The sequence below is a fragment of the Microcaecilia unicolor genome, chromosome 7 (assembly GCF_901765095.1).
Source record: "Microcaecilia unicolor chromosome 7, aMicUni1.1, whole genome shotgun sequence".
Classification (NCBI taxonomy): domain Eukaryota; kingdom Metazoa; phylum Chordata; class Amphibia; order Gymnophiona; family Siphonopidae; genus Microcaecilia; species Microcaecilia unicolor.
In genome coordinates this window covers 34,430,133-34,456,668 of record NC_044037.1, presented here as the reverse complement: position 1 = coordinate 34,456,668, position 26,536 = coordinate 34,430,133, and the positions used below count along the sequence as shown (strand labels likewise).

The 26,536-nt window shown below is 43.2% G+C and overlaps 1 protein-coding gene across 1 annotated transcript in view; it reads left to right on the top strand.

Annotated features, from left to right (window-relative positions):
- The window catches only part of AFF2 (AF4/FMR2 family member 2), a 572,314-nt gene that overhangs the window by 376,133 nt on the left and 169,645 nt on the right, over positions 1–26,536 (top strand). Inside the window, exon 9 of the mRNA XM_030209863.1 lies at positions 746–783. Coding sequence (XP_030065723.1) covers positions 746–783 — 38 coding nt within the window. The remainder of the gene's footprint in view (positions 1–745; positions 784–26,536) is intronic.

Sequence of the window (26,536 nt, the reverse complement as noted above, 5' to 3'; positions counted from 1 at the left end):
AGTACAACTTGGTGTAAATACTGGCTCCTAAGTTAGGCACAGAGCAGATGTATTCTATAACCGTGTGCGTAATTTTCAAAACGTCCACGGTCCACCCATGGCTATGCCCCCTTTTTGGCAGCGTGCTTTAGAATTTACGCACACCACTTTACAGAATACACCTAGCAAGTCGTGTGAGTAAATTCTAATTAATGCCAATTAGTGTCAATAATTGCTTGTTAAGTGGCAATTATCGGCATTGATTGACTTGTTAAGTAATTAAATTGTGCACGCAAGTCCAGAATACAAATGGATTTGCGTAAGCAATTTCGGTCATGCTATATAGAATCCTGGGGAATATATCTTCAACAGTGCTATACTTTAAAATTATATCTTATTTTGTCACTGTACAACAAGGGTTATATTAACAGTTTTGTGAATGCATTACCTTGTCTGAAATGACACACAACCAGATTGTCAGTAGCATGTAAAGCTTTGTTCTCCAAACCACAAACATTTAGGGCCCTGTTTTCTAAGTCACGCTAGCGTTTTTAGCGTGCGCTAAAAATGAGCATGCGCTAATGGGTGTCTCTAATGTTAGTGCGCGCTAAAAACACTAGCGAGCTTATAGCACGGCTTAGTAAGCAGGGCCTTTACTCTGCTATCTACTGTGTTACTGATTCATTTTAAATAAAAGTCTGAATGAAAGAATCTCAGAAGGATGCTAGATAATATTGTTTAACTGATGTTCCTTTCTTTTTTATAGGCCATTGAAAAAACCAAACCCAGAAGCATCCCTGTAAAGTAAGTTGACTTTGTATTTTGCTAATTCAACTATATTAATTTTGATTCAGGTTAAAAGCGGCAACAGCAGTCAAACTGATGTTCACACACCAAACTAATCTATAATTATAGATGTGAAGGGTGATTCTATAACTGGGTGCCTTTATTTACTCGCTAGTGCGCATGGAAATATACAGAATACTCGCATTTTTACCGATAAGTGAACACTCACATGCATTAATGGCAGCAAGGCAACTAAGGGTACTTTGCAAGGACATGCGAAGTGGCATAGGACCAGATTCAGTAAATGGCACCCAAATTTGGGCATCAGAAAACGACATGGAGCGCTATCCTAGAAAGAGCGCTCCGAGTTGAGTGCTTTTTATAGAGTAGCATTCAGAGCCCACAAACTGGGCAGGCGACACCGTGGCACTCTCCTTTCATCCTACACAGAGCACTCCATAGATCAACACTTGACAGATTATCCAAACAAAAGAGTGGAATTTATTATGGCCGCAGCAGTCTACTATTTATGTATGCAAAAAGAGTGTCATGCAATTACATTCAGACATACAGTTTACAATATCAAGTAATTATATACATGAATCAAACTTCTATCTAGAGCATTTCGGGCGGGGTGTATAACCTATTGAGTCACACAGCCCCAACTGTTTTCCACCTTACTCACGAAGCACGTTCCTGTGCCTCCTGTAGCACATACCATAGAAATGCCAAGGCGTAACCAGCACTTCCTTTTACCAAAAGCACATTCCCCTTCTAACCATTGACTCTCTCTTAATGCCCTCAACTTCCCCTTTCTGTTAAAATCTGAGATAGGCACCGCCGACCTTCTGTTACTCTAGCACTGTCCCCCTGCCATACAAGAGAGGTACTACCCATGGTTTCTGCCATCATCCATGCCACTGCTAGCATGTGACAAAAACAACTTCACTTTTGACCACTGTTGAAGCTTGATTTGGTCTGAAACATACAGCTGTGTGCTCAATTAGGCTAGGACCCACCGCCTAATGTTGCGACAAGACCTTTAGCTCCCTGAAGTTGGGGTGGGCAGGACAGGAGAGCCACTGGAGCAGCCTGCAAAAATGGCGATCACATCCTTGCAAACGCCCTTCTTACTGCCTCCAGTGGCCGCCCCTTTTCTTGCCACTAGGACAACCCTTCCTGATACCTACATCCAACCCTTCCCACCTAACCCTTACCTTCCATTCTGCTATCCCTGATCTATCCTGCCTACCTACTTGTGAGCCCTCCTAAGTCCACTCAACCCTCTTCCCTTCAGAACCCAGATTTCCAGATGTGCTGGGGCCACCACCCATTTGTGCATCTGCCCCGCCTAGGCAGCTAGGTCAGCTTCTTTTCCTGCACCCAAATTTGGGTGTCAGTATTTATGCCAGCTGAAACCTAGTGTAAATGCCAATGCCCAACTCTTAGCATTTGGGCATGGGAATAGCAGTATTCTGTAAGTCCACTTGCAAATTTTTGGAATGCCCCTACTATGCCCCTGGCCACATCCCCTTTTGAGTTGCATGCTAGGAAATTTAGGAGCATGGGGTTATAGAATAGCACACAGGAGGATGCATGTGCAGAATATAATTACTGCCAATTAACTGCAATAATTGATTGTTCACATCCATTTATTGCTAGCTAATGGCTTGTTAACTAATTAATTTGTATGCGCTTCTTCCATCCATGTGCAAATGTTAACACCCAGATTTGGACACCGTATATAGAATCCAGGTGGGGAGTGGTAGCATGTAAATGCAAGGAGGGGTGTTCACATGGGCGGGGCTTCCACTATTCCATTATTCTATAATGCTTGTAAGTCAGTGGCATAGCAAGGGGGGGGGGCGGGGGGGGCGGTCCGCCACGGGTGTCAGCTCAAGGGGGGTGCTCCCTGCCAGCTCCCCCCCCCCCCGGGTGCAGCACGATGACACCCCCCTCTCGGCGCATCAACACGCCCAGACCCAGTGCCTACCGTCAGCTCCATCCAACCAGCTCTCGCACCCTACCTTTAAAGAAATCTCAGAAGCCGTGGCAAGGCGCAGCGCCTCGCGCCTTCATGTAAAAGAAGTGTGGATCATCTCATCGGGCCTTCCCTCACTCTGTCTGTCCCGCCCTCCGCTGACGCAACTTCATATTTCCGCAAGGGCGGGACAGACAGAGTGAGGGAAGGCCCGATGAGATGATCCACACTTCTTTTACATGCAGGCGCGAGGCACTGCGCCTCGCCACGGCTTCTGAGATTTCTTTAAAGGTAGGGTGCGGGAGCTGGTTGGACGGAGTTGAGGAGGGTAGGCACTGGGTCGGGGGGGGGGGTGTTGATGTGCCGAGGGGGGGATGTCATCATGCTGCACCCGAGGGGGGGTGTAATGGCGAACCGCCCCGGGTGGCAACCCCCCTTGCTACGCCACTGCTGTAAGTTACATGTGCCCTTGCTGACTACAGTTATGCCAGTTCTTCGGTTGATGTAATTGTGATCACGTACATTTAGTCACACTAATGCCAGGTTATGCGAGTATCCTATAACAGAATTTGGGCACCCAGATACCATTATTGAATAGTCTCTCAGTGTGTGACATTGGGGCAACTGAATGGATGCACCCAGTTGTAGAATTGCCCCATTACATATCAGTGAGTGAAGGTAGTTTTCAAAATCAAACTATCCCTTTTTATTCTTTTTTTTTATTTTATTTTTTTACTGCATATTCCTGAACTTGAAGGACAAAAAGTCAAAAAAAGTTATAAGTAATACCATTTTTCTGATCTAATACAACCAGTCTGCTTTTAAGGATATCCACAATGGATATAACTGAGATAGATGTGGATGCACTGTCTCCATTGTATGCAAATATATCTCATGAATATTCATTGTGGATCTCCTGAAAACCAGATGTTTGGGAGTCTACCCCGGAGAAATTCTGGTCTAATATAATAGATTTGTGACTAGCTGTCATGAGTTGTGCTCTCAGATCAGTGCAAAATGAGCCAAGAACAAGGGTGTCCTGATTTATGGGTTGGCCTTTATTTCTATGTATAAAAGGGAAATTACTTTATTCACAACACATTTTAATTTCCAATCCAACCATTTTGAAGCCAGAGAGGAAGACGTAACAAATAGATATGTGTGTAGCTCAGGTGACTATTTGAAATGCTATCCTAAGTCTGAAAAATCTGTCCTTGGGATCACAAGTAGCAGCAGGTTGGCTTTCCAAGAGATTATAAGGTGTCATTTTGGACAGAACCAGCTCAAAACCATGGATTGGATTCTCAGTCTCATGAAACTTTGCAAATGCCTCATTATTCCTAAAGAACAGTCAAGTCACCATGATTAAAGAGAAGGGTGGAGTTCTATTGCAAACATGCCCACCAAACAATGAGAGTTTGAAGTAAGAACCAGAAGAGAAAGACCCTTGCTCAAGCAGCAGCCACCACACAACCTCATTTAAATGCTCTCAGAAAAACGTATTCTGCTGGGCTCTGTGATGTACAATGGGGAAAAAGCAGCAGCAAGGTACTTATACGAAATGGGTTTTGTTGTGCACAAACTAAAGAATCAGTGGCTTAACAGACTATGTAGCATGAAAAGCTATTGACAGAGAAGTTGGTCATATGTCAAAACATTATGAAATACTTTTCCCCATCCATTCAATCTTGTTTTCTCCTTCTCACAATGACAACTGTACTCTCTAGTAAGGAACAGCATTAACAGTACCCAAGTGAATCACATCACTCCTTCATACAGACCATTCAAAAGTCATCACTTGTGCTGGTTCCATGGCCTGACAGCTCACAAAACCCTTCAGTGTGTCAAGGCAACAAAGAGAGACTCATAGATTTGACATGTTTCCAGCTCAGCGACATCTACCCTGCAGGACTCCCAGCAATCATATAGCAGGGAGTTCTATAAGTTGGCATCTCCTTTTAGGTGTGCTGATGCCGTGCGTTGAGCACCATTTCTACATGAACATCCGTGCACCAAGGTACTACTGTAAGTTGACTTGGGCTCACCCAAGTTTAGGCGTGACCATTTGTAACATGTCAATGGCAGTTGTAAATGGATGTGCCTAGATGCGCCGAGTAACATGCGTTGCCATCATGGGAGAGACCGAAGGTCCATCAAGCCCAGCATCCTGTTTCCAAAAGTGGCCAATCCAGATTACAAGTACCTGGCAAGATCCCAAAACAGTGCACTACATTTTATGCTGCTTATCTTAGAAATAAGCAGTGGATTTTCCCCAAAGTCCATCTTAGTAATGACTTATGGACTTTTCTTTTAGGAAGTTATCCAAACTTTAATTAAACCCCACTAAGCTAACTGATTTTACCACATTCTCTGCCAAGGAATTCCAGAGTTTAATTACATGTTGAGTGAAGAAATATTTTCTCCAATTTGTTTTAAATTTACTAGTTTGTAGCTTCATTGCCTGCCCCCTAGTCTTAGTATATTTGGAAAGAGTAAACAAGCGATTCATGTTTACCCATTTCACTCCGCTCTTTATTTTATAGACCTCTATCGTATCTCCCCTCAGCCATCTTTTCTCAAGCTGAAGAGCTTCAACCTTTCCTCGTAGGGAAGTTGTCATTTTTGTCGCCCTTCTCTGTACCTTTTCTAATTCCACTACTTCTTTTTTGAGATGTGATGACCAGAACTGCACACAGTATTGAAGGTGTGGTTGCACCTCCTTTTTGTTTTCCATTCCTTTCCTAATAATATCTAACATTCTATTTGCTTTATCAGCCGCTGCTGCACACTGAGCAGAAGGTTTCAATAATCAGTGATGACACTAGATCTCTTCCCTGGTCAGTGACTCCTAATGTGGAACCTTGCATCACATAACTATGATTTGGGTTCCTCTTTCCCACATGCATTACTTTGCACTTACATTAAAAATCATCTGCCATTTGGATGCTCAGTCTCGCAGTCTCGTAAGGTCCTCCTGCAATTTTTTACAATCCTCTTGCGATTTAATAACTTTAAATAAGTTTGTGTCATCAGCAAATTTAATTACCTCACTACTTATTGCCATTTCTAGATCATGTATAAATATGTTAAAAAGCATCAGTCCCAGCACAGACCCCTGGGGAACCACACTATCTACCCTTCTCCATTTAGAATACTGACCATTGAACCCTACTCTCTGTTTTCTATCTTTTAACCAGTTTTTAATCCACAATTGGACACTGCCTCCTATCCCATGACTTTCTAATTTCCTCTGGAGTCTTTCATGAGGTACTTTGTCAAATTCCGTTTGAAAATCCAAATACACAACAACGATTGGCTCACCTTTATCCTCATATTTGTTCACCTCTTCAAAGAAATGTAGTAGATTGGTAAGGCAAGATTTCTCTGCACTAATTCCATGTTGGCTTTGTCTCAACCATGCTTTTGAATATGCTCTGTAATTTTGTTCTTTATAATAGTTTCTAATATTTTGCCCAACAACGACATCAGTCTGACCGGTCTATAATTTCCTGGATCACTTCTGTAACTTTTTTTTAAAAATCGACGTTACATCGGGCACCTTCCAGTCTTCTGGTACCATGCTTAATTTTAAAGATAAATTACATATTACTAACAATAGTTCTACAAGTTCATTTTTCAGTTCTATCAGTGGGATGTATACCATCCGGTCCAGGTGATTTGCTACAGATCAGTTTGTCAAATTGCCCCATTTACATCTTCTAGGTTTACAGAGATTTGATTCAGTTTCTCTGGCACTGGTATCTCTCCCAAAGTTTCCTTGGTGAAGACTGAAGCAAAGAATTAATTTAATCTCTCTGCTACTGCTTTGTCTTCCTTGAGTGCACTCTTTACCCCTTGGTTTACTGTGTGCCAATCGGGAGCTACCGCCGGCCCAACGCAGGCACCGGCGGTAGTTCCACACCTAGTACAAACGTGATTTGCGGAGCTAGCAGAAATATAAAAAAAATATTTCCACAGGGGGTTACCCGACAGTAATCGGGCAGTGCCACGCGCTACCTGGTTACCTCCGGGATAGCATGAGAGTTGTTACCACCACCTCAGTGGGACATGGTAAGTGCTCCCCTCCACATAGCCATGCAGTAAGACCAATCTTACGACATGGCCATGTATTTTTTTAACCTTTTTACCCGTTATGGTAAAAAGGGTCTCAGCGAGTGACAAAAACAGCTCCCACCTCTAGCGCAAGACACTTTTTACCGCAGCTTAGTAAAATGGTCCCCAAATTAATTATAGGACTGTTATTCAGACTGCTAGAAAATTGACTTGCCCACCAGAACACAGAAAGGGGCCCTTTTACTAAGCTGCATTAAAAAAGGCCCTGCACTAGTGGTGGGGGCTTTTTTTGCCACGTGCTGAGGCCCTTTTTACCGCATCAGATAGAAAGGCCAAAAAAAGTCATGGCCATGTGGTATGATTGCTCTTACCGCGTGGCCACGTCAGGGGGGGGCACTTAGCTCCACCCATTGAGGTGGTGGTAAGGGTTCCCACGCTAACCTTGCGGAAACCAGGTAGCACGTGGCACTGCTCATTTACCGCTGGGTAAATATTTTTTGATTATTTCAGTTAGTGCTGGAAAAGCTGCGCTGTAGGGGTGGAACTTACGCCGGTGCCCACATTGGGCCGGCGGAAGCTCCAGATTGATGCACAGAAAACCTGCGGTGGGCTTGCCACTGCTTAGTAAAAGGGCCCCCAAATTTGGTCAGCCAAGGAACAAAGTGGTGAAGGTAGGTGCTGTCCAGGCTGTATCTTAATCATATTCAACCCAAAATAACACTTCATTCCCAAGACTTCACTTTAATAAAATCCCACACATATCGATGAAAAAGCAGACCAGAAGGATCATTGGCCAATCACAAAATGGTGTTCAGTAAAAAAGTAAAGGCTGACCATTTTCCTATAGCACTTTCTGATTGCAGAATATCTATTAGATATTCCAGTTATTTACGCTTTGAATCATTGGTATAATAAAAATATTGTAATGCCCATAAAATGATGGGTTGTGCCAGGATAGTGGTATAAACATTGATTGTCTATAAAAGCCTTGCTCTTTCTTTGGCATTTATTGTGCAGCTGGAGACCGTTATCCTGCTCCAGCTTGTGATTCCAAGAAAATGATCTCTTAAAGGTGAATATATAGTTTACAGAAAAGTCTTTTTAATGTAGAGTCACAGTATAGAAAATGGGCTAGAAATGTATCCCCAGGTACCATTGCTATAGACAAAATAAAAATCACAGGGCAAAGCTCAAAGAGCCATCATCAGATTCTCCTAGTTTAATTTGTTTTCTTTTTTATATATATATACTAGTTCAAAAGGCCCGTTTCAGACAGAAATGAAACGGGCACTAGCAAGATTTCCGGCGCTGGTCCTGGCAGGTAACGTTCAGGGCAGGTTACAGAATTTGTGCCCTTTGACTGAGGGATCAGTCGTCGCAACGGGCTGGCTCGGTGTGACGGCGACGTCATAGGGCTCGGATGTTGTCGGCCGTTTTGTTGCTGTATGAGCGCCGAACGCAGGCAACAGAAAAATAGAAAGGAGGTGGGGGAGCGTGAGTTCTCAGAGCACCCAATCTCACCTGGTCCTCCAGATAGTCGCACTTTGCGTTTAACGGCTGTCCGCCAAAGGAAGGAAAACAACCCCCTCCCCATGTTTGTTGAAAAACAAAACAGCTGACGTCGGACGGAGGGAGGGGGGGGAGTGGCGGCGATCTGTGCTGGAGGGTTCAGTAGTGGGTGCAGCGATGCGATTCGCTGAGTGTCATAGCCCCGCCCTCAACATCATCATGTTCTGACGTGGGGGCGGGGCAGACAGTCATGGGGAAAAATTCCGATCTCTGCCACCTCGGAAGTTGCAGCTTCATTAGAACGTTGGGGTTGCGAATTATGTCTGGAAGGGGCGTGGCTAAGGGCGGGTCTATGAGTGACATTGAGTGGTGCATGAGTGACAGTGAGTGGTGCTGACAGCCTAGCCTACCAACAGTGCAGGGCTTCAGTGTTTCCCTGCCACAGAGTGAGCTTCAGAATGTTTGAGGTGAGAATTATTTATATAGATTTACTACCTTTTTCTATTGTATTTTATTTATGGAGAATGTGGATTCAGTTCTCAGGTCATATCTTTTGCTCCTCAGCCTGGCTGGAGCTTGTGAAGCTACCCAAACCCCTGAGGAGGGAGTCCCTATTGAGTAGTCACCTATAATGTACCACCGTAATAGGTCAAAAATGTGTCAGTATTGTATGAATGATCTTTTACACCAGACATGGAGCTTGTCTAAGTGATCATACCTAGACTGTTAAAGAAACCATGTAGATTATAAAAATTTACAGTGAAAAACGTATGGCGATTGATCAGGTGCTTCTAAACAAATGCAAAGGGGACATTTTCTAGTTGATTGAGGCAATGCAAGCAACAATGGATTTATAAATTTCAGACATGCCCATAAGGGACTGAATGGTCCTTTGGAATGAGATGCGTTTTTCTAATTATGGTGTATGTATCCCTTTAATTTCTTCCTGTGTGCTGATTGGCAATGCTGTGGTGGCCAATAATTTTGGGTCTACAGTCTTGCTGAAAGTTTGTTCCTCCTCCTGAAGCAGCTTTTGTGGAACAAGGGGGCCCTTTGTCGGAGTATTGAATTTGAACCTCGGAGATACAGGACAGCTTTTCAACGTTATTCAAAGATTTTGTCAAGCAAGAAGTGAAACAGGGTGTGCTGGAAAGAAAAATATCTTTTCATTGCCCCATTGCAGCTCTAGTTCATGGAACTGGTACATTCAAGACTTGGATAGAACTTGAGTTTAGCAGACATTTTGGCTTTTATTGCCTGTGTTGAGTCTGTACTGGTTTTTTCGATAGTGCCTTTTTCTCCTCCTTAATAAAGTAAGGGGAGTATTTTCCACCATTATTTTTTCAGGCAGGCTGAAGCCAATGATAGATAACCCCATTGAGGTTTGTTGACTTCCCTCGGGGTGGTTGAGGCTTCTGTTTGTTTAATTTGTAAAATAATCCTTATCCAACTGTTAAAGAAGTGTCTTCTTTAACAGTTCTTAGAGCAAAGTTAAATTAGTTAAGTTGAGTTATTACTAATTTGCTCTCCAAAATATATTATTTGTGATTTTTGTGCATACCATAACAGTAATGAACCTCACTCCTAAGCCAGGATATATGGAGTATGATCTCAGTTTCTCAGATTTATTGCTAACGCTCACCATAGTGCTTGCATTTTGCCAAAGAGAGCTTCTTTCTACAGTTCATAGGATATAACATGTATAGACAACTTATCCAAGTGTGCTTGGAAGTTCTTTTTATCAAGCCTGTGGCATCCAAAACAATGGGAAATATTTTTGTGTCTTTCTTCTGTATTTTTGTGGTCTCAGATTGCATTTCTTGGTACTTGAGGATCTTCTATCTCTCCACATGATTCACCAAGTAATTGCTTGCTCTATAATCAATACCATTCTGGTGTTTTTCTCTTTTACGGCTTTATCCAGATTTCTGGCATCCAGCTTTTTATCAGTCAGGATGCGGATGTCCCAGTTAAATCGCAGTGTGCGGGCCATCCCCAGATTTTCAGTGGCACTTGCTATTTAATGCTGGGGTGCTCTGGGCGCAGAGTCAGGTAGGCGCCAGAACTTATGCAGACACTGGTGATACTCAGTGCTGGTGCCTGCATAGCTAACTCGGCATGTTGGACCACATAAAAGTAGGCCTGATTTGCCTGATTAACTATGCAGGTATGGTTCTGAAAAACAGCTGTATTTGCATAATTTCCGTACACCACTGTGCCTCCCATATAGGGATCTAAATTGGCCATTAGTGTCAGCTTTTAAAGCAACTCTGATCGCCACCAGCCAAATATTGACCTGTGTGGTTTTTTGAGATGCCTCCATTGTGTTTTTCATGGATCAAAAGAGATATAGATTTCTTTCTATCATATATGACTATTTACCACATATATTTGAAAAACACATTTTTCTTATTAAGACTATCACATGAAGTATACTTCAGCAAATGTGACTTGTTTTTGGCTAAACGCCAGACACAAGCTGGTTGAGTTGAAGCTAAGTACAGTTGACATGTTGCATGGAAAAAAGTAATCTCAAATGTCATTACTTTAACCTTATTTCTGCCTTTTATTCTTTTGCACACTGGTTGCTGTCTCACCAAATCAAAATTAATATTTGCTTTGAAAGTTAAAAAGGCAAAGCAGTGGCTAACTTCTCAGTAACAAGAACATAAGAATAGCCATATTGGGTCAAACCATTGGTCCATCTATCCCAGTATTCTGCTTCCAGCAGTAGCCAATCCAGGTCACAAGTACCTGGCAGAAACCCAACTAATAGAAACATTTCATGCTACCAATCCCTGGGCAAACAGTGGCTTCCCTATGTTCATGTCACACCCTAACTCACGCTTTCATTATGTCTCAGTTAGACAATTCTAACACCGTCTCCAAACTCTCCATAATTCTGCTGCCAGATTCATGTCTGGTTCAAAATCTTATATCTCACTCACAAGACATTACATCTTGGATCTATCTTTTCTCCTCAACATTTCCCTATACCCCAGCCCATTCAGTACGCTCTCTTGACTCCCACCGACTAGTACACCTCTCTGCCAGGATGGCTCATCTGCTTTTTTTCTTTCTCTCACCTTTTTTTATGGACTAATCTGTACCCCTCACCTTAGGTCTGAATTATATTTTCCTAAATTTAAGACACTTCTTTAAGCTCATATTTTTTTTTTTACCTAGCCTTTGGTCCATCCGTGTTTTGTCCTTGAGTTGCTGGGTCTGCGGGGTTTCAGCAGTCTGGGTATAGTCTACTTTCTATTGGTCTACTTTTGCTTTTTTTTTTTTAGTCTCTGGTTTGATTGGTCTCTTTCTTTTCTATATAATTTGGCATTCCTTTCTATTCAGATTTTCATTTTAACATTTTTTTGTTATAAGCCACTATTGGGCTCATTTTCGAAAGAGAAGGGCGCCCATCTTTCGACACAAATCGGGGGATGGGCGTCCTTCTCCCAGGGACACCCAAATTGGCATAATCGAAAGCCGATTTTGGGCGCCCTCAACTGCTTTCAGTCGCAGGGATGACCAAAGTTCCCGGGGGCATGTTGGAAGCATAGCAAAGGTGGGACTGGGGTGTGGTTAACACATGGGCATCCTCTGCCGATAATGGAAAAAAGAAGGGTGTCCCTGATGAGCACTTGGCCGACTGACCAGATGACCACCGGAGGAAATCGGGGATGATCTCCCCTTACTCCCCTAGTGGTCACTAACCCCCTCCCACCCTAAACAAATACCTTTAAAAATATTTTTTGCCAGCCTCTATGCCAGCCTCAAATGTCATACCCAGTTCCCTGACAGCAGTATGCAGGTTCCTGGAGCAGTTTTAGTGGGTGCAGTGCACTTCAGGCAGGCAGACCCAGGCCCACCCCCCCTACCTGTTACACTTGTGGTGGTCAATGTGAGCCCTTCAAAACCCACCACAAATCCTCTGTACCCACATGTAGGTGTTCCCCTTCACCCAATAGGGCTATGGTAGTGGTGTACAATTGTGGGGAGTGGGTTTTTGGGGGGGCTCAGCACCAAAGGTAAGGGAGCTATGCACCTGGGAGCAATTTGTGAAGTCCACTGCAGTGCCCCCTAGGGTGCCCGGTTGGTGTCCTGGCATGTCAGGGGGACCAGTGCACTACAACTGCTGGCTCTTCCCATGACCAAATGGCTTGGATTTGGTCATTTCTGAGATGGACGTCCTCGGTTTCCATTATGGCCGAAAACCGGGGACGACCATCTCTAAGGACGACCATCTCTAAGGTCGACCTAAATGTTGAGATTTGGGCGTCCCCGACCGTATTGTCGAAACGAAAGATGGCCACCCATCTTGTTTCGATAATACGGATTTCCCCGCCCCTTCGCGGGGACGTCCTGCGAGGACGCCCTCAGGAAAACTTGGGCACCCCATTCGATTATGCCCCTCCACAGCTTATAACAAAAAATCCAGCATCTGTGGCAGCAACCTTTCAAGAAACTTAACCAACTCCAGGCCCTCTGCCCCCTCCCTTATACTCAAAATCCTGATTGTTCCTCTTCATTTGATTTGATTGGTGCTCCACCTCTTTTTGCAATATGTCAGTCAGCTTTAACTTCCGCCTCATCTTGGACTGTGCCTATATATTAGTCAATTCAGACCTTAGATTTGCCAGCACCACTGAATTATCACATAAGATGCCTTTCATACTGAGTAGCTCCTCCATAATAAGCTGTAAAGTAATTCCCTGACTTTCCTGCGATGACACCCTGACAGGTGAAGTAAGTTCCGACTTGGATTACTTACTTTCAGGTAATGAACCACTAGAGTTTTTATTTGCGATTTCAGTGCCATCACAGGTACAATCTGTTGGCCGACACAGAAAAATTACTATCGTGTAAATACTAACACCGGGGCCACAGATTCAAAGTTAAGGGCCCCTTTCACTAAGCCTTGTAGGCGCCTAGGCATGCCAAACGCTCTCCAAATTGGAGTTACCGCCCGGTTACCGCGTGGCCCTTGCAGTAATGTCAATTTTAGCGTGCATCCACTACACGCATCTGAAAAATATTTTTTATTTTCTAGCGCACGTAATGGACATTCGCCAAGTGGTATTTGACACGCGTAGGTCATTACCGCCAGGTCTATGGCTGACGGTAAGGTCTCAGACCCAAAATGAACACACGGCAATTTAGATTTTGCCACACGTCCATTTTCTGCAAAAAGAAAAAGAGGCCTTTTTTACAGGCTCGCTGAAAAATGGATCGGTGCGCGCCCAAAACCCGCGCCTACACTCCACAAGACATTTTTCAGCGCGCCTTTGTAAAAGGACCCCTAAATGATCGTGAGCTTCGTGCCTAGAAAGCCATCTTCATCAGCGCTCAGCAGCGCCCCCCTCCCCCATTAAAGTTTTTTTTTTAATGGTTCTGTTACATTTGGTCATGCATTCACTATTACTGTCGCATATAGATAACTGTAATACTGTCCAGGCGGGAGTGATGGCCACAAACACTGCTGTCTGTTTTTTATGTAATGTATCTTTATTTTCAAGAGCAGCATGAACTTCAAATGATAGTATCTGTGGTGGAAGAGCTGAACTTGATCGAGGATTTAAGAATAAGTCTTGGACGTTCAGTGGAACCCTGCTATAACGCGCCCCGCAATAACACAAATCCATATATAGCTTGATCATGTCTTGGCTCCCCTTTTTTTTACATACAGCTCCTTTGACAGCACTCCACTTCAGTCTGGATACACCTGCGTCTTCCCCCTGCGCCTCCATGAAAAACACTCCAAGCAAAATCTTATTACGCTGGGAGGGACTCTGCATCTGCTTGAAAAACATTCCAGCCAATGTCTAGCTATGCTGGGGGCCCTGTGCCTCAATAAGAAACACTCTGGCCAGTGTCTAGGTACAATATTGTATCTTCCATTAACTGAGATTTCATGTTAATGAGTGAAAAACCAGTTTGCTTCTTTATTTCAACCTTCAAAATTCTTTTTCTTTTTGTTTTGTTTTGTTCGTGACCTGTCTATGTCTCTCCCATGGCCATGCCCTCTTTTGAGTTGCATGCTATAAAGATTTGCACATGGATCTTTATAGAATAGTGCTTAGTAAGATGCTCGTGCAAATCGAAAATGTTGCCAGTTAACACCAATAACTGATTTGTTAGCACCCAATTATTGGCGCTAGTTGGCTCGTTAGTCAGTTTAGTTGCGCACGCATCTCAGGATAGTGTGGAAAAGTGCACATCATTTATAGAATCTGGGAGTGTATGTCTAGATGTACTCTGCATTAACACTTGCTAATACATGTTAACACGTTATTTACCACGTTTCCCATTTTATTCAATGGGACCTATTTGCTAATAAGTGTTAGCACATGCTAGTCCTTAGTTATCAGTGTATGAATCCATTGAGTTAATATCTAATACAGGGTATTTTACTTAGAAAAGCATTTGGAAATCTTCACCGTGCCATGTAGCTGTGTTGATGTTGTAGTTTGGTGTTCTGCGTAGGCATTCACCGAGTCACACATGATGGCTTGTTTCACTGTCAAGCCATGAGATTTGGTGGAAGTAATTCATTCAAATTAAAGTATAATTCCTTTTTTTTTTTTGTAAACCGTTGCAAAATGGCAAGTAGCCCTTCATATCTTTTGAGGAAACAAGCTTGAGAATTGCATGCTGAGATCTCTGTCTCTTAGCAATTGCACTCTTTGATTGCTGCTCTGGAGGAGGGCCAAGAAAGCTCTGAGTGCTCCATTGTCTCAGTAGCAGATAACCCACAGATCAGAAATACTATTAACCCAGTCCCTCTTATTTAGAGTTGATTGTTAAGGAACAGGTTAGCAGAGTGTTCACCCTGCCATCAGAAAGCTGATACCTGAAATTCACGCCGTCATTTTCTGTAAAGTAGGTATTAACATCACCTGCCAGTTATGCACATAACTGTTTAGAATATTGGTATACACATAGGTGTATACATGCCGGAGACTTGCCTACTTGCTATTCTTGAAGTATGCACACAGCTGCAATAATGCACATTTGATAGGTGGATGTGTAAATGGTAGAATCTGGGCCAAGCATGGACATTGTGCACTTTTATGTGCAAAACTTATAGAATACTCTAAACTGTGCATTGAACAGGGAGCTCAGGTGTGCACACTTAACACCAGCTCTATGTTACACTAGTGTTCTATAAAGAGAACTAAGTACCTAGTCTTCTTTATAGAATACTAGCCTTCGTGCCCGTTAAAGCGGGCGAGATTTCCAGCTACCCTCCTCGCCAGGTCGTCATCGTCATCGTCGTCGCCCCTCCCCCGATGTTGCTGCTACGTTCCCCCCCCCCCGGAGTCGTCGCCGCCGCCTCCCCTCCACCCAGGCCGGGCGCTCTGTTCGCTACTGAACTTAAAGCGCCAAAAACGCAGCAGGCAGGCAGATCAGCTGAGCTCCCATCGGCCTTCCTTCTCTGCCTGTTTCCCGCCCTCGTGTGACGTAACGTCGGCGAGGGCGGGACACAGGCAGGGAAGGAAGGCTGACGGGAGCTCAGCTGATCTGCCTGCCTGCTGCGTTTTCGGCACTGTAAGTTCAATTGTGAAGAGAGGGCCCGGGCCGGGTGGAGGGGGGCGGCGGCGACTCCGGGTGGGGGGAACGGTAGCTCGACCTCGGGGGGGGGGAGCGGTAGCAACCTCAGTGGTTCCCTCCCTCCCCTTCACACAGTTTCCCTCTCTGTCCCGCCCCCGTCATCACGTATTGACGCGGGGGCGGGACAGAGAAGGAAAGTCTCTACTGCGCATTTGCAAGTGAGTACGGTCACTCGCAATTTATATGTTTGATAAGGGCAATTCTATAAGCTGGTGCCAAATACAGATGTAGGTTATAGAACGCTAAGCCTTACATGTGTCATTCAGCAGGCAGCACGGTTAGCTGCCGCTGCCAGCGCTGACCACATATATTCATAGCCAGGCCGTTTCCAGTGACCAACATTGAATATTGGGGGCTGGCCGGTTAAGTTAATAGTGGACAAAGATAGGACTGCTATTTAGGCAGTGCACGTTGACCACTAAACTTAGCCAGCCAGTTGAATATTTGCTGGTAGCTGGCTATATCGCATGTTATAGCTGGTTAGCTACTATGCGCTAAGCGCTAATATTCAGTGGAGATAACCGGCTATCTTGCACTAAATATTAGCGCTTAGCCAGCTGAGTTCCATTTAACCATCCAGGAGCCGTTCCTGACCGGTTAAATTGCGCTGAATATTGAGCCCTTAGCACTTAACTGCAAGGAGATATAGCTGTGAATGGAGCATGGGCAGGCCATGGGCATGTCACCACCTGACACGTACAACTTATGGAATATTATCAGTTGCAAGTGTTGCAAGGTGCCCTTGACCATGCCAACGTACACAAGCCATTGAGCTGCCATAAATGGGTGTGCCGTTAGGTGCGCCTAAGAGCTGTTATAGAATTGGTTCGAAGCATGTCCCATTGTGGCATCTAGATCTAGGTGCCAGGTTATGGAATTGCCCCTGTATATATGCCTATCAGACATCCTCCAGGCACTTATATATAGGCATACTCCTATAGAAATACCCACCCCATGCTGTACATAGGGGGGTAAATTCAATAAAGGCATTCTATAACGGTTGGTTTGTGTGTCAATCTGTTCTAGAATGCTAGCATAAGTCTGCAATTACGTGCCAAATTGTAGGCATGATAAAGCACTTTTGTAGGGCCAAATGAAATAGTAGTGGGAGTAATTCAAATACCCCACAATTCACAATACTTGGCTCTTCAACCAAGCCTTTAACGGAAGAAGTAACTAACTTGTTAGTCTCACTCACACACACAAGGATTGACTCGGGCTGCACAGACTGCAGCGGGACATGTTTTTCCACTCCTACCCTAGCTGAGATAATATTTAACCATCTCTCTGACCTCACGTGCAACTTTCTTCAAATCAATCACCTTACTTTCTAATTCTTCCTACTTTCTTACTCATCTATATGTTATTTATTTTTGTTACATTTGTACCCCGCGCTTTCCCACTCATGGCAGGCTCAATGCAGCAGGCAATGGAGGGTTAAGTGACTTGCCCAGAGTCACAAGGAGCTGCCTGTGCCGGGAATCAAACTCAGTTCCTCAGTTCCCCAGGACCAAAGTCCACCACCCTAACCACTAGGCCACTCCTCCACTCACCTGTTACAACTTTGCCTTACCCTTCACTACTAATTATAATGTTCTAGTACATATTGTGTTGTCATTGCAAGTAGTATACCATGCCATACTTTGTATTGTTGTTCGAACATTTTTACTGCTGTAATTGCCTCCTGTTCATGTCTGATCTATTCTTACTGTACACCATCTTGAGTGAATTCCTCCAAAAAGGTGGTAAATAAATCCTAATAAATAAATAAAATACCCAGCGCTAAAAGTGTCTTTGCCCAAATTTCTCTCAACAGCAGGCTTCATTGGCGCGGTATATGGAATATGCTTAGTTGATATTTCAGTGCCACACCCCCTTTGGAGTTGCACACTGTGAAGGTTATGCATGTTATAGAATAAGGCGTAGGGCAGAACTCCTAATTTCTGCCAATTTAATGCTTGTTATCACCAATAATTGATTGTTATCACCTAATTATCTTGGGCAACCTATATAGAATCCAAGGAACAGGGGGCAATTCTATAAAACAGTACCCAAATGTAGACTTGAAAAAAAGCACACTTAGGGGTGAATTCTATGTATGGCGCCGAATAAAGCACTATTCTATAAGCTGCACTTAAAGTTAGGCGCGGTTTATAGAATAGCACTTATGCCCGGGAATCACGCCTAACTTTAGGCACGGCCATTTACACGAACTGAAATGTGGGTCAAATATACGTACCTACATTAAGTGCATATCCCCCTCATTCTATAACAACATGAGTAAATTTTAGGATTGTCCCTGTTCCACCCATGACCATTCCATTTCCGCACCCCCTTTTTGAACTCGTGTGTAAAATTTAGACACAGATCCCATGCCTAAACCACGCATATATCCCAGTTAAATCTAATTAGTGCCAATAATTGCTTGTTAAAAAGCCAATTATTGGCACTATTAGCTCGTTATTCAATTGTGTGCACGCCCAAATTTATGTGCATAATTTTTAGTGACTTTTATAGAATTAAGGGGTTAGCACCAATTCTATGACAATGTTAATGCGCACCTAACCTGTTACAGAATAGCAGCGCAAAGCCACTTTGGCATGCTGAAACTTAGGCCTGACAGTTTATCCAAGATAAGCTGCACACTTAACTGCACCTTGCAATACACACATCTGATACTATTTTATAAGGTGTGGACATTGCTAGGGAAACAGCCATGACACGCCCATGTTCCACTAATTTGTACAGCCCATTTGCGCTTACATGCAATGCGATTAGCACGCCGATTTACAGAATAGTGTCTAGGACATACAAGCCTAAATGCAAATTTGTTTCACACCCATAGGTACACCTATTCTATTACTGTGTGCAATTGACACCTAAATTTAGGTACCCTTTTAGAATTGCCCTTAATGTAGAATTGCCCTTAATGTCATATGCTTGCAACTAGACAATTTGGCCTCATTCTCCCTGGGGCTGACACAGAAATACTGCTTTGAGGAGCCCTTCTACTAAGCCGCGGCAAAAAGTGGCCAGCGGCAGTGTGAGCACGTCTTTTGGCCATGCGCTAGGCCATTTTTTACCGCAACCTGGAAAAAGGGCCTTTTCTTAAGGGGCTGGAAAGGAAAACCAGCGTGCGGCCATTTATGGCCTGAGACCTTACCGCCATCCACTGATTTGGTGGTAAGCATGCATCGTGCGTCAACTGCTGTTTACCCCTGGGTAAGTGCCTCATGGTAGAAAATAGAAAATATTTTCTAGTGCGTATTTTTGGCACACACCAAATTCAGAATTACCGCCCGGGACATGCGGTAGCCAGGCGGTAATGCCGATTTGGTGTGTGCTGGACACGTGTAGGCCCTTATACACCATTGTAAAAAGTGTCCCTAATAGAGGTTACATTTCCTGCCTTATAATCCGTATTTATCTATACTCTTTATGCTGTATATTTTGCATTGATGTTTCCTTATAAACAATGAACAAAATATACACCAGGTCTAATTAATTAAAATAAATTACAGGGAAGGCAGAGCATTATTTCAGAGTCATTTTTTATTCAAGGCTGTAGATACAAATTATAAAATCCTTTTTATTAGGTAAATTAAAATGACTAAGCAGCAAACGCCATTACATTTTTCATCAGTAGTGCAGGAAGGCAGAATGTTCGATGGTTTAAATGACCAGCTCGATTTCATGCATCATTTTAATTATAATTACTGAAGGGGAGCTGAAACCTGTGGTTCTAGGTAAGTACAAAATTCCTTGTCATTAAACATCGATGTAGACAGGAAAAAAAAATAGGTGAAACCTAGATAATGTTTCAGGAAATAGCATTCGAACAAGGTTAATTTTGCTTAGCACAACATTTCCTTGCATTGAATTGCCTTCTATACTCTCCCTCAGGGGTTTGCTCCTTCCGTGGCAATAATCGGGGCAGATTTTATTGGAAAATCACCTCTGGCTGAGAAACGTACTCTAGAGGAAACTTTGCATGGGTACAAATAAGCTTTAACTCCCAGTGCCATGTTGCCCGGGCCAGCGCAGTTACAGTTCCCAATCTGTCTGTGCATTCAAGCAGGAAATTCATTAGCAACCCTTCTGGCAGGGTAGAAAAATAGACATATTAGGAAAATTTACTTTGAATTGTTTTCAGGACTTGTTGGATAACAGGTCAGTAATCGAATTGTACCTGCTAACATGACCATTAAAGATTTTATTAATGGTGGCAGGAACGCTTTAGATTTTACTTTGACTAGTTAGCAGAAAGCACGTTTACATGCTAATCTAAGAGCAAGAGATCACCATTGTAAAAGCGATTAACATTTCAAAGAGGTGAGGAGGCTTGTTATGTCTGACTTGATTTGTATTTTTCATTGTAGGCATAGATGTTTGATCCAGGCATGCTCTGTAGCTGCAACATTCTGACTGTGATGCTGACAGCATCCATAATACAAATCTGCTTTCCCTTTTTTATTAACTGGTTGGTTATTATTCTATGGCCCTCATTTTACAAGCCCTATTCAATTTGATTTGTACAAAAACTGACACTTAAGCTTTTATCTTGCATAAACGTCTAAGTCCCCATTTTACGAAGCTGGGATATGCATATATCAAAGCCAAATGCATGCAGATAGTAAGTAAGGAGATGGTGTCCCTGATATAGCCAACCTGTACGTAGCTGAAATTGAAGAATCACATCTTGCATATAATCCTTTTGAGATAAATTTACAGCACAGCATGACTATGATCTCACAGGACAACACGCAATCTTCATCCATTTCGACCCTCCACTTATACCTCATACGATCACTATACAACTTTGTATTTGTTATCCACCAACTGGGCAAATGCCTTTGACGGTACTATGTAAGCCACATTGAGCCTGCAAATAGGTGGGAAAATGTGGGGTACAAATGCAATAAATAAATAAATAAAATATGTATAAACACTGCATAGATGATATTTTTATTTTATGGAAAGGTGATGAAGATTCCATACTTGCTCTTTGTACTAGGATAAATAGTAGGGACACCAACTTGAAATTCAAAATGAATTATGATTTGCATGAGATCCCTTTCCTTGATGTTTTGATCAAGAAAGATAGATACTGCTTCATTGCGACACTATACTGAATACCAACAGACAAGAACAATTACTTCCATTATACAAGTTATCACAATAGACAGCTTAAGGGTAATCTGCCCTACAGCCAGTTTTTAAGCATCAAAAGATTGTGTACAGTACCTGAAGAATTTACCTCACTATCAAGGATATTGACTGAAAAGTTCCATCACAGGGGATATCCGATGCAGTGCATATACAGACAAGATTCAATAAGGGCAAAAGACAGGTGCGTGAGGAACTTCTTAAAACAGGCCATAAGAAAGGGATTACTCCAGATCTGATCTGCACCTTAAAGTTTTCTTATTTATCATATGACATCCGGAAGGTTATTCAAAAACACTGGCGCATACTTCAAGCACACACTTGTTTCAGTAATATCAAATCAACTGTAGTAGTGTATTCTCGTAATTGCAATTTGAAGAATTGGTTGGTACCTTCAGCTTTACCCTGAAAACCACAAAAACACATTGGACATGGACCATGTGGCTCGAGGAATTGTTCTGTATGTAAACATGCCTAAACCATCAGTACCTTCATTCATCCGGCCTCTGGTAAAGAATACAAACTTCATTGTACTAGTGCATTGCAATACTAGTTTTGTGATATACATCATTATGTGCACGTCAACTTTTATATATAAGGAAGACAAAGAGAAATATCAGAACAAGGATTGTGGAACATAGGAGTTGCAACAATAGACAAGTTAGGTCAGTTCCCATTGTTGATCTTTGGCTAGAGAAACAGCACACGATCGAGGATCTCAAATACCTTGTCTTTAGGATGCTCAGGAAGGGGTGGAGAGGAGGAGATTTTGATCATGTACTACTCAGGCTGGAACAAAGGTTAATTTATGAATTAGGCACTGTGATTCCCCAGGGGTTGATCCAAGAAGTTGAAATGATACATTTGTTATAATTTGATTGATGGAGTTTATGAGGTTCATTATGCAAATATTTACAGTAGTTTTTCGAACCATTTTCTTCTCTTTAATGGTTGGCAAATAATTAAGAGTTATGGTGTTAATGAGGTTCATCATATCTTAGTGGTCTCATTTATATTGGCTGATATGTAACGTTTTGAGAATGTTAAGCTTATTCGTTTTTGACTCCGGTTTTTAAGCAACAGGTGCACTATGTACTTTATCGAGCTTTTATGCAGCACAAGCGCTATTCCAGTATTATACATATTTATTTTAGGAACAGTACTGTATTTAACATTGCTCTAAGTATAACACGTGGACCTCGCCTTGTTTTTCAGGGAGCATTTGTATTTTTATTTTACAAAATATATTTTATTATTTATTCTAATGTCTTTTCTGTGCTGGTTGTGTCTAGTGATATGGCGACTTCCTTTTTGGGTTCCCATAAAGTATGTAATATCTTTTTAAGTTATACACAGAACGCTATCTTACTTCCACACATTTTTTTTTTGATTGCTGATGTCATCATTTGAATATTCATTTGATACGCAATCTTTATGCTCTCTAAGAATAATGTTCATTTGGAGTGGAGTTTTCATAAGCGGCTTTTATGTAAATACTAGTAAAAAAGGCCCGTTTCTGACACAAATGAAACGGGCGCTAGTAAGGTTTTCCTCGGAGTGTGTATGTTTGGGAGAGTGTATGTGAGAGTGACTGTTTGAGAGTCAGAGTGAAAGTGTGATTGTGTGAGAGAGTGAGTCTGGGTGTCAGTGTGTTTGTGAGAGAGTGTGTGTGTGAGAATGAGAGTGTGTGCAAGTGTGTATGTGAGAGACAGTGTGAGTGAGAGAGTGTGTGTGTGGGCGAGAGAGAGTCAGAAAGACATTGTATATGAGAGAGAGAGTGTGACCCGTGCCCTCCCAATCCATGGCCATCCATGTTACTCTGTAACCTGCCCCCTCCATTCATCCCTATCCAGCATTTCCCCTCTGTGCCTGAGGCCTGCCCTGCAATTCATATCCATCCATGCCCATCTGTCCCCTCCATTCATCCCTATCCAGCAATTCCCCTGTCCCTGAGTCCTGCCCTTCCAATCCATGGCCATCCATGCTCCTCTGTCACCTGGCCCCTCCATTTTTCCCTATCCAGCATTTCCCCTCTGTGCCTGAGGCCTGCCCTGCAATCCATATCCATCCATGCCAATCTGTCCCCTCCATTCATCCCTATCCAGCAATTCCCCTCTCCCTGAGTCCTGCCCTTCCAATCCATGCCCATCCATGGTCCTCTGTCACCTGGCTCCTCCTTTTTTCCCTATCCAGCATTTCCCCTCTCTGCCTGAGGCCTGTCCTGCAATCCATATCCATCCATGCCCATCTGTGCCCTGTATTCATCCCTATCCAGCAATTTCCCTGTGTCCCTGAGTCCTGCCCTCCCAATCCATGGCCATCCATGCTCCTCTGTCCCCTGCCCCCTCCATTCATCCCTTTGCAGCAATTCCCCTCTCTCCCTGAGCCCTGCCCTCCCAATCCATGGCCATCCATGCTCCTGTGTCCCCTGCCGCCTCCATTCATCCTTTTCCAGCAAGTCCCCTCTCTCCCTTCCATGCCCCCCCCTCGCATCCATGCCCCCCCCTTCGCATCCATGTTCCCCCCCCTTCGCATCCATGTTCCCCCCCCTCTTCGCATCCATGGCCCCCCCTTCGCATCCATGGCCCCCCCCCCTTCGCATCCGTTTTTTTTGTTTTTCTTCTTTTAAAATGTACCTCCGTGGCGGTTCCGGCAGCGAAGCGTCAGGGAAGTAGGCGGCGCTCCCGACGTGTAGCCGTCCCTTCGCTGTGTTCCGCCTTCTTTTGACGTCATCCTTGACGTCAGAAGAAGGCGGAACACAGCGAAGGGAAGGCTAGACGTCGAGAGCGCCGCCTCCTTCCCTGACGCTTCGCTGCCGAGCGATGCGATTGGTTGAGTGTCATTGCTCCGCCCTCGACGTCATCACGTTTGACGCGTGGGCGGGGCAGACACAATGGGATCTCACCCCCTTCACTTAGAATGTTGGCTAACAGAGGCTTCATTAGAACGTTGGAGGTGCGTTTTATATAGAGAGATAAGAGAGGATATCAGGTCTTTGTTGTTCTTGATGGTATACAGCTGCCATATTCTTAGTTTAATGCGACTGACATCATCATATCTTACCCTTCATTATCCAAAATGCAACGGCATCAAGTACAAATCCACGTATGCTACCTCCTTCTCTTTTATCAACACTCAGCTTTGGAACTCTTTGCCAAAGACCATTAAAACCATCACCAACCATCTAACTTTCAGGAAATCTCTAAAGATCATGTTATTTGGAAGTTCTTATCCCAATGCCACTGCATGTGTCTCCACTGTTGGAAGCGCATCGATTTAGAGACATTCTGGACACGTTCCCCTTCCCTCTTCCCTCCAGGTTTCCCTAATCCTTCCGTCCATTCCTACTCTTCCCCAATATCTCTTGTTTCTGCTGTATTAGCTTCATTTTACTGCATTGGCGTCTGCCTCTGTGGTCCGTTGTAAGCCACATTGAGCCTGACACTGTTGGGAAACTGTGGGGTACAAATGAGATAAATAAATAAATCAATCATTTCAATATTTATTTGATTCGCAATCTTTATGCTCTCTGGGGCCCTTTTACTAAGCCATGTAAGTGCTCATGCATGCCCAACGTGCTCCAATTCCAAGTTACCGCCCGGCTACTGTGTAGCCTTTGCGGTAATTTCATTTTTGGTCACGTCTACTACACACGTCCAAAAATATTTTTTTATCTTCTGATGCGCATCAGCTACGTGCACCAAGTGGCATTTGATGCTCGTAGGTCATTACTGCCCGATTACCGCGTGAGTTTTTACCGCTAGGTCAATGCCTGGTGGTAAGGTCTCAGTCCTAAAATGAACACATGGCAATTTTCATAAATGTGGGTCTGCTTGGACAATGTGGTTGGCTTTTTCTACTTTTTTTTGCAGCTTGTGTGTTTAGGATGGGGACAGGGGTGTGGCAAGCACATATACATTTATTCTGTAACAAAGTGCACCAAACGTCTAGCATGTGCAGGCAAAAGGGGGTGTGGTTATGGGCAGGGAAATGGGTGTTCCATGGTCGTTCCAAAATTTATGTGCATACAGTAGTTATAGAATATGGCCCAGTGCACGTAAATCTACACACCAGGTTTTACGACACATTTTCTTTGGTGTAAATGAATGTGTGTAGTTTTAGGTGCTGAGATATCAACTAATTATATTCTATAATCGGCATCTAAATCTAGGCACCTATTATAGCATATGCTTAGTCGGCACTGATTTTAGTGTAGATTTTTTAGGTGCCATATATAGAATCTCCCCCTTAGTGGCTATCCAGCTATATCACTCAATATAGCCAAATATCTGTGAAAATTCAAGCGCTGGCCAGCAAAGTTTAGTGGCCAAATCAGACCTGGAATTCATTGCCAAAGAATGTGGTAAAGGCGGTTAGCTTAGCGGAGTTTTAAAAAGGTTTGGACGGCTTCCTAAAGGAAAAGTCCATAGACCGTTATTAAATGGACTTGGGGAAAATCCACTATTTGTGGGATAAGCAGTATAAAATGTTTTGTACATTTTTGGGATCTTGCCGGGTATTTGTGACCTGGATTGGCCACTGTTGAAAACAGGATGCTGGGCTCGATGGACCTTTGGTCTTTCCCAGTATGGCAATACTTATGTACTTATGACCTCCTAAACAGCAGTCCTATCTTTGGCCACTACTAACTACCCAGCGCTGAATATTCACTTAGCCGGTTAAGTTTGAGCCGGCCAAAACAAAACAAAAATCAGATATTCTATCCCAGTCACCAGAAGCAGCCCTGCGTTTGATATCCAGGGACAGCGCCGATCATGGCATAGAAATGCATCGAATGCCAGTGCACGTATTGTGTTGACATTGTAAGTTTTGTAAGTAGTATACAATGCTATAGTTGTACTGTTATTTGAATATTTTTACTGCTGTAATTGTTTATTGCTTATGTTTGACTTTTTCTTTCTGTACACCACCTTGAATGAATTCCTTCAAAAAGGCGGTAAGTAAATCATAGTAAACAAATACTAAGGCTAGAAATAATATTGCTCCTTCCTCTTCTTTCATATATACAAGAAACAAAAATCACGTTTGCTGTGAGTTGCACACTGTATAACAGGGCGCGCTTTCTGTATAATGGAGAATAGCCGAACCAAAGGTGTCCTAACAGTGGGCCAGTGAATGCTACACTTATTGGTAAATCAACCAGTTAGATGCCTCTCATGCTTTAAAGTAGTTAATCATTCTCCTCATTGCCTGAGTGATGCTCAGTTACTTGACTGATTGAGCAATGATCAGCCAGTCATGGTAGAAACCCAGTGAACACTTCAAGGATCATAAACACAACTTTTTCATGCTGTTGTTTAACATAACCTTTTCTCAGTGGGGATTTTTTATGTCAACAATCAATTTTTTGAACAATAGTGTGGAAATACAGGTCGGCAAACAAGCTGTAAGTAATACCTTTATATTGGA